Here is a 9,602-nt window from a genome sequence, read left to right as displayed (position 1 = left end):
CCCCCGGATTTCATATTTGGGGTGTTTTACATTGATACCTGATGATGTGTGGGAGATATGTTGCTGTAGAGTGGAATCTTTGAGGTCATTTTTCAAAAAATTCACCAATTTCTATAAAACATTATAACTTTAGGAAACAATTGCAACTTGGTAGTTTGGAGTACAAAGATATTTTTACCTATTTTTGATTCACCAGAATCTGTTCTTTCTAGCAATGGATAGTTTTCTAGGGTAAACCTACTGTTAGTGGAATGTTTGGCCTTGAAATCAAAAGTATGCCATTTGGGGAGCGGTGCTTTGGAAATGTGGTTGTGTACTGCTTGTAGATTTTGAGCTATACAAGTGAGAAATCTCCATAAAACTATATATATTTGGTATTGCCGCGTTCAGGAGACATAGACCTTTCTAAATTGGCTGTGTTCTCGTACATAAAATAAATTATGTTTCTCATATATGTAATTGTTCTTCATGATACATGATTTTTTTCATTTTATTAGACACTTAGAAGCCTATATTTTTTTACAGAAGTAGAATTACACCAAAATTCTTAAATATTGTGAAAGTTCAGGTTGTCCTGAAAAAAACAATATATTGTTTTCCTGGGTAAACTAAAGGACCACCCCAGGAAAGGCCCTTAAAGTGAACGAGTGCAAAATATCTAAAAACTGCTTGGCAGTAGATGTTCGCATCTAGGACAAAACGGCTGGCAGGGAAAGGGTTAAAGGGATCCTGTCATCGGAAAACATGTTTTTTTTTCTCGAAACGCATCAGTTAATAGTGCTACTCCAGCAGAATTCTGCACTGAAATCCATTTCTCAAAAGAACAAACAGATTTTTTGATATTCAATTTTGAAATCTGACATGGGGCTAGACATTTTGTCAATTTCCCAGCTGCCTCCAGTCATGTGACTTGTGCCTGCACTTTAGGAGAGAAATGCTTTCTGGCAGGCTGCTGTTTTTCCTTCTCAATGTAACTGAATGTGTCTCAGTGTGACATGGGTTTTTACTATTGAGTGCTGTTCTTACATCTACCAGTCAGCTGTTATCTTGTGTTAGGGAGCTGCTATCTGGTGACCTTCCCATTGTTCTTTTGTTTGGCTTCTGGGGGAAAAAGGAAAAGGGAGGGGGGTGATATCACTCCAACTTGCAGTACAGCAGTAAAGAGTGATTGAAGTTTATCAGAGCACAAGTCACATGACTGGGGGCAGCTAGGATACTGACAATATGTCTAGTCCCATGTCAGATTTCAAAATTAAATATAAAATAATCTGTTTGCTCATTTGGAAAATGGATTTCAGTGCAGAATTCTGCTGGAGCTGCACTATTAACTGATTTGTTTTGGAAAAAAAACATTGTTCCCATGACAGTATCCCTTTAAGTAATTTCAACTGGATGGGAATAAAACTGGATCAAAGCATTACCGAAATATCTGCCAATGGACAAATTTGCGCTGAGGTTACCATGGTTAGGTTGCATTGCAAGAAATGAATTAACAGTAACAGTTACTTAAACATTTTCTCAAATAAATATCTTCTTTACAAGCTTCTTCAACAATTTTCAATTTCACAGATTTTAAAGTCTTCTTCATTATCTGGGAGTTTTTCATATCCCGACTTTAAGTTCTCCTGTTAAAATGAGTGAAATTTGCAAAATGTTATTTGTGGACTAATTTAGATAGTAACAACAATCATGGGCATCCACAGAAAATTTTCCAGGGGGGGGGGGCAAAGTCATCAGTCAAAAAACAACCTGTACTTCTAGACTAAGCCTGAATACAAATAATTATGTGTCACATTTGTAGGAAATCAAATGAATTGCCAAAACCTATAAAGTCACTCACAACTTACATAATTGTATAACTAGGTTTAAGTAGAGAGTATAACTCATGAGAATGTGCAACACTATACAGAACACAATGATAGGTAAAAAAATCTATTGGAAAAAATTTTGGGGCCAAAAAATAAAATGAATGTGCATTTAGCCTTTAAATTAAACCCTTTACAACTTAGAAGTTTCATGTTCCCCTTTAAGTTCATTGCACTTAAAATAACATAAGTTGTAAAATAACATATATGTGTAAGTGGGCCAAATCATGGCAGACACTAATTATTCAGTACGTTTTCTGCAGTATCTCACTAAACTCCATGACCATAGTTAAATCTTGCCAAAGATGAAATATGTCACAAATAAATGGATTTTTTGCAAGGCAAAATTTTACACTTTCTATGTGCAACTGTCCCCCCTCAGTAATCTTTTGTTTCGCTTGTCCAATTAGCTAAGAATACCAGCAGCAGGAGGAATGGGTGAGATGTTTACAGAGGGGGAAAGGCTGAACTATCACGGAGGGTATACTGCTATACTTGCAAAGAGAGAGAGAGAGAGAGAGAGAGTGTCTAAAGGCCCCCATACACGGGCCGATAATAGCTGCCCACAGACCGAGTCGGCAGCTTATTGGCCTGTGTGGGGGGCCATTCGATGGGCGTCCCTGATTGATATCTGGCCGAAAGTAGGCCAAATGTCGATTGGGCAGGGTAAAAAATGCAGTCGGATCACGGCCGCATCTGTTAGATGATGTGATCCCGCGATGCGACCACCCGTATTGCCTCCATGCTGATCTGATTGTTGGGCCCTAGGGCCAACGATCAGATCAGTCCGATATTGCCCACCTCAATGTGGGCATATCGGGGAGCGATTCGCTCATTTGGCGACATCGCCAAACGAGCAGATCTTCCTGTGTATGGCCACCTTAAGAACAATAGGTGACAGTCAGATTTCTGAATTATGCAAAGGGAAGGAAAGTGAAGGAGGCACATATGCAGATATCGGCACATCGCAACACAACAGTTATTCAAAAGAGGACGCTTCCCTGACCTGTGATAGGGTTGCCACATAAATCAGTTCAGTCTGCTAATTAGCCATGCAGGCTGTGGATTCCATATTTGTTTGGTGATGTGATTGTGCACTATGATTTGGCAATCAGTAGTCCCACACTATCAGCACAGACAGTGCAAGTACAGCTGCCCCCCCATTGCCCCTATTTGCGGACGCTTATGCCAACAATACTGCCAACCCTTAATCAGTGTAAATTCAGTATTCTCATAATTCAACAGTAATTCATTAAATAAGGCATCCTCTCCGCATACTGTTCTATTATGAAAAGTGGCCCGGGCAAAAATACTGACCTATATACACAGAGTAGTGAAGTAGAGCTCATGGGCATCATGTTCAGTAGCTTCTTCTGGATCCTTTATTTTCTCTTTGGCAATTTATGGAGCTTTTCAGCTCCAACTGTGCATGTGCCAAAAGCTTAAATGTTGGCACCCACATCACGAAGAATCTGAAGCTACCGAACATGGTGCCCATGAGCTCCACTGAGCTACTCTGCATATATACTGTAGGTCAGTATTTCTGCCCAGGTCACTTTATTATTAAAGGGATCCTGTCATCGGAAAACATGTTTTTTTCAAAACACATCAGTTAATAGTGCTACTCCAGCAGAATTCTGCAATGAAATCCATTTCTCAAAAGAGCAAACAGATTTTTTTATATTCAATTTTGAAATCTGACATGGGGCTAGACATTTTGTCAATTTCCCAGCTGCCACTGGTCACGTGACTTGTGCCTGAACTTTAGGAGAGAAATGCTTTCTGGCAGGCTGCTGTTTTTCCTTCTCAATGTAACTGAATGTGTCTCAGTGGGTTTTTACTATTGAGTGTTGTTCTTAGATCTACCAGGCAGCTGTTATCTTGTGTTAGGGAGCTGCTATCTGGTGACCTTCCCATTGTTCTTTTGTTTGGCTGCTGGGGGGGAAAAGGGAGGGGGTGATATCACTCCAACTTGCAGTACAGCAGTAAAGAGTGATTGGAGTTTATCAGAGCACAAGTCACATGACTTGGGGCAGCTGGGAAATTGGCAATATGTCTAGCCCCATGTCAGATTTCAAAATTGAATATAAAATAAATCTGTTTTCTCTTTTGAGAAATAGATTTCAGTGCAGAATTCTGCTGGAGCAGCACTATTAACTGATTCATTTTGAAAAAATTTTTTTCCCATGACAGTATCCCTTTAACATGTATTTATATAGCGCCAGCATATTTCGCAGCGATGTTTCCTAATAGAACATTATGTGGGGAGGAAGCAGGGAGGGGGCCAGTGGAGGGTGGTGAATGGGGGCTTTTAGCAGTAGGGGATTTACTTCTTTAATAAGAGCTAAGATGATGAAGTTAGCTGCATGCTCTACTGTGGGGATGAAATTCACCTAAATGTAGATGGAGGGGCCATGCCTATAAGAAAGTGAAAGGGAACTTGAAGCGGTATGGCAAAAGCACAATCACTGATGGAAGTTAGTTATACACCAGGAAACTCTGGCCTATAATTGGTTCCTTAATTGGTTTCAAGGCTACAGTTGTTTTCCAGCAAAACGTTTTCCAATATTTGTTTCATTATAGCAGATAAAAATAAAAACATTATGTTAAAAAGAATATAAACCTTACCCGTAGCTCTTTGAGCTCATCTTTCTCCAAACCTTGCAATTTAATGACAGGTGCTGGAACTGGTGGAAATACTTTTTTCAATAGCTGGAATCTTATGGAAAAACATCAAAAATATAGTGTAATGCATTTTGTTGAAACAGATTGTTCAATAAAGTTGGGTTGTGGTAGGAAGTGATAACCTTGGAAGGAAGTAATGGGGTGGCGTAGGGTTGCCAGGTTGGTGGTTTTCCAGCCAAACTGCCAAGCCCAGGCAGTTTTGGGCCTTTGGCTGGTTTGTTCTTTGGAAACCAGCCAAAGTTTTTTTTTTATCCTAATGTGCCATGACTGCGTCTCCCAATGCATGTTGAGCAATGTAGTTTTTGCCGACTGACAAGTTTAGTGTAAGAGTATAATACCCATGATGCAATGGGACTGACTTGTACAGTTACCATATTTTGGGCACTGTACCTCAGTCTCCCATCCCTCTTATTCATTCTCACATTTTCCGATGACTTTCCTCAATTTCAGACAATTTTTGGCCCAAAAATCTGCTGGCCACCTAAATGTCTAAATGGTTGACCTATTTTACCAATGTTTATTGAAATTGTACATGTATTGGGGCCTTATGGGGCCCTATATCTCCTGGGCCCCCCTCTGTAGCTACGCCCTGGTGACGGGCAAATCTGTCCCGCTGCTGCATGGAAAAATATGCCAAACAGTGAAAGGTGTATTTTCACATATATTCGTTTATTTTTTTTTAGACATTTCTTTCACTGCACATATTGTGCTATTTTTGGGCTACTTTTGAAGTGCCCTCTTGTCTAGTTTTGGGCTTGTTTTGTAGCTGGCTGGTTTTTAATATTAGACCTCGCAACCCTGGGGTGGCATCCATTCTGGAAGTGTTAGAATAAGGGAAAGAGGTTGTTCTGGAGCACAGACACAGTATATTGGCGATAACCAGAGTAGAACCCAAGTGCTGTACCTGCTGTTGCGATAATAAAGCAACCACACTTTTCTGAATTGTTGCTGGACTAAAATCCCAGCATACTTCTACATATTGTCAGTGAAGCATGCTTGGACCTATGTCCAGCTCTAGTCTTAAAGCAATATTTGGTCTGTGCAGCTTTAAAGTGCCAGTGGCCTCTACAACACACATAATAATTCTCCACTAATTATTCCAGCCTATCAGTGTATCTGGCTCCATGTTCCTCATTCTTACAGCTGGTGTTAGAAACAGTAAAGCCTCCCTTCCACATGTTTAAATATAATCCAATATTATGAAGCCAAAATGACACCATGACCTCTGTGTGTGAAATATTGAGGAAGACAAATCTAATAGTAAGTGTATAAAAAAAGGTATTAGTAGTAGAAAGAGAGGAGAAGTGATACTGCTGCTTTAGGACACTGTAGAGATTTCACCTAGAATGTTGCTTTTGGTTTTGGAGACTCAGTCTACAGAATTGGGAATTAATAAACACTGAAACTGTTGCCCAGAAGAAGGCACCTACAATTCTAATTAATGCTATATAAGAAATATACCAGATAAGTGTCTTCTGAAAGAAGCTATAACCAGTAAACTGCAAGGGAACATGTGGAAACACCTCTACATAAATAGCGATATAGGGCATAGCCTTCCTACAGATGATAGGGTCCGAATTACCTTAGCAGCCATGCACTGATTTGAATAAGAGACTGGAATATGATTATAAGAGGGTCTGAATAGAAAGATGAGTAATAAAATGTAGCAATAATAATATAGATAATTTGTTTTTAGATGAGGTCAGTGACCTTCTCTTTGAAAGCTGGAAAGAGTCAGAAGGAAAATGCAAGCAATTAAAAAAATAAATTACACTTGTTTTAAAAAATAAGAAAATAATGAATAATGAAGACCAATTGAAAAGTTGCTTAGAAATGGCCATTCTATAACATACTAAAAGTTTTAAAGGTGAACCACCCCTTTAAGCTAAATATTCACTGCGCATAAATAGGAACATACACACAGTAGAAATGATGCGTATTTTGAAATCATAAAATGATTTTGGCTGTGAATAATTACCACTGGAACACTTTATAATGTGGATGAATGCTATGTTATATTAGAATCTCATGCATACATAGTGGTTCTAAGTACTACACACGGATAATGGGGCGTGTATCTATATTCACCATAAACAAATCAGCATATAGCACTTGCGTTAAATATTGTAAAAGAAGATAAAATGGCTGAATAATATTAAGATGATTTATGTCATTATTGTGTCATTTTGCTTAAACAATGCCTTTAAAAGTATAAAACCAGTACTTTACCTGTGACAAACACATATTAGGCTTGATACAATGATGACTGTACTTATTGCTAGAAGAACAAACAGGTGAACTTTTGTGAGTCTCCTAGAAACTGAGGAAAAATTACCAGAGAATAGTTCAATAAGAAGAAGCACACAGGATCTGTATATAGATTAAGGTTGAGTTAATTTTTTGAAAAACCCCAAAAATGTAAAATAGCAGAAGATATCAATAATAATTGTTATTATAACCAGGGCCACAAGAATGGGAATGTCCACAAACAATATAATTTAAATGTATATGTGCCAAAATTGGGGATTTAACCTCCAGTCTTGGGTCCGTGGATAATACACGGTTGTAATTATATCAAGCCAAGTGATAAGATAAAAAGCGATGTCTATTCACAACCATGCCATGAGAAAAGGTTAAAATCACATACGTTTAAAATCAAAAGCAGCGCTGCATGTAAGAGAAGGGATCCCTTCTATTGAAGCTTTAGGCCCCACCATATAGTTGGTAACACCTTATGTATAAAACAATTCAACATCAGGATGCGCCAATTGTTTTTCTATGTCACGAGGTATACAATGTGGCTATAAGTCCATATGATATGTGTTATAACCTCCTAAATAATACAAAGTAGAGGACCTGCAGTTTTGTGAAAAGGTGGTAAAATAAGCAGTTTAGCTGTTGATCCGGTGTTGGTATGCACTAAAATGTAATCTCAATGGACCTCTGTGCAATTTCAATTGTCCCGACAATATTGTGGCCAAAAGTGCAGAATAATGGACAGGTAAGTACTTTGTTGCTAAGGTCTATGAAGAATAGCGCTTCGTTTGGACGTATATCCATGTGTGGCGTAGCCAGTCTATCGACCAATTAGCAATCACAGCTTTCTCAACAACAGTTCAGTGCTAGTGAATCAAAAAGTAGATACAGCATCACGAGTGAAATCTTACTTGGATCCAAAATTCACAAGTTAATACAAATCGTTTCCCAGAGTACATTATCGCCAAGTCCTGTATATCCAATCAGCTCGCTGTTCGTTTCACCTTTTCAATTCCTTTGCTGCAGGTACTGTCGGAGGGGCCCTTGTGAATTTTGGATCCGAGTAAGATTTCACTCGTGACACTGTATCTACATTTTGATTCACTAGTACTTGATAGAAGAGGGGTTCTTTTCTTTCTCTCACTGAAGTCATTTATTAAGGAGCAAAAAATAGTCAATTGTGGCCTTCTGCTTGCAAAGTGACCCTATATATACATGCAACTTTTTGAATGGTTTTAGACATTTGGTCAGATCTGTCTGCAACCACACAATTAGATAAGGTTACTAATATAGTCATATAATCCCCTGCATTGTGGCCCTGCTTATCTGTGCATTGAGAATCTAATTATCTTGCAAGGACCAAACATAGAATAGCTTCAATTTCCATGTTTGTCCTCTTTTGCAAAACAAATAGCAAAACCCATTGAATTTTCAAACAATAAGTATGACAAAAGTATGTTCAGCACTTGCCCAGTTCACTGCATGATGAACAAGGGAGTATACTATTCCTTTAAGGATCTAAATACTGTATACCCTCCCCTTTCAACTTAACTGGGATTTTTTTAGATGTTGTGCCTTTATGTCCATAATATACTGATATGGGTGAGTTTAAAGGTTCTCAGACAAACTGACTGTATGAATTAAGTTGTCACACCATCATTCCATCCCTGACGTGGCATAACTAGAGTGTGCCTGGTCCCCCTACAAAAAAAACCTTCATAGGGGCCCGGCGCACACTGATCCCCATCCACCAGCCCACTTCCCGCCCATATCCTGTCTCCTCATTGGGACAATAGTCTGTCCTTGATAGCTAACCTGGCTAGCTCTAGGGTACAGATGTCCACCTTTTCTGGCTCTGTGGAATTTAGTCCTGTCTGCTTGATGTTCTTAGGTCAAAGCACTTCTTTACATAGACTCCTAAAGAGAAAGTTCCTTACAGTTGGATGAAACTAAAGTATTGCCTAACTATTTACAGAATAGGGGTGAAAAAGAATAAAAATGAACAATATAATCTATATCTTCCTGGTCCTCTTCTTGGTCTTCTCCCTAGTGTCTGACAGGTGTAACAATATAGATGGCATTAATTTAGTGTTTACAAACTGCTTTGGCATGTTTGCCTCTTGATGATTGCAATTTTTATTAGTGTCATCTTACCCAAGGCTGCTATTGGGGACTGTCTGAGACAGCTGAGCTCAGTCTGAGTTATAGCAGCTGCATAAACATAGTGGGCAGACAGTTTAATTCCAGGCTCAGTGACAGACCAGTCTTTGTATAGTCTAGTTCATTTAATTCCCGTGTGTCTGCAATGGCCATTTTTGTCTTCTGTGTACTAAGGCTGACTTTGATCTATATATGATGAAGAAAATTGGATACATACAGTACCATCTTGGCAAGTTTCAGTTTTATATCCCATTTTAAGGGGCACTTTCGCGAAAATAAAAATTTCATATAAGCTTCATCATACTGAAATAAGAAACTAGAAGCAACAAATCAAATATTCTGCATCATTTCTGAAATAATCAAATTTATCTTCACTATCCTTCTCTCAGCATCTGTTTCTCTTCATTCTGTCTTCTTGCAGCAGTCAGAGTCATTGACAGTTAGATCCAATATATCTTATAGGGGGGCTTCCTTTCCTAGCAGATTTATTAAAGCTCACTCAAATAACTGATACCAGTACAAACAAAATCTCACAAAATAACTGAAATTTGCAAAAATTCTGCATGTAGAGAGACATGATGTCTGGTGAGAGTGAGCTCTTATACATCTTCTAGGCAAAAGGAGCCCCCCTATAAG

The 9,602-nt window shown here is 38.6% G+C and overlaps 1 protein-coding gene across 4 annotated transcripts in view; it reads right to left on the bottom strand.

The window, feature by feature from the left end:
* Positions 1 to 1,288: 1,288 nt before the first annotated feature.
* Positions 1,289 to 9,602, bottom strand: part of LOC108707672 (granulocyte-macrophage colony-stimulating factor receptor subunit alpha) — a 52,735-nt gene continuing 44,421 nt past the window's right edge. For all 4 annotated transcript variants that reach the window (XM_041581744.1, XM_041581745.1, XM_041581747.1 and 1 more), the window contains exons 9-11: positions 6,780 to 6,870; positions 4,494 to 4,584; positions 1,289 to 1,625 (exon numbers count right to left, since the gene is read on the bottom strand). In XM_041581744.1, the coding sequence (XP_041437678.1) occupies positions 1,548 to 1,625; positions 4,494 to 4,584; positions 6,780 to 6,870 (260 nt within the window). In that variant the 3' untranslated portion in view covers positions 1,289 to 1,547. The remainder of the gene's footprint in view (positions 1,626 to 4,493; positions 4,585 to 6,779; positions 6,871 to 9,602) is intronic.

This window comes from Xenopus laevis, chromosome 2L (assembly GCF_017654675.1).
Source record: "Xenopus laevis strain J_2021 chromosome 2L, Xenopus_laevis_v10.1, whole genome shotgun sequence".
Taxonomy (NCBI): Eukaryota; Metazoa; Chordata; class Amphibia; order Anura; family Pipidae; genus Xenopus; species Xenopus laevis.
Note: the sequence above shows the minus strand (reverse complement) of the source record. Positions and strands in the feature narration are given on the sequence as shown.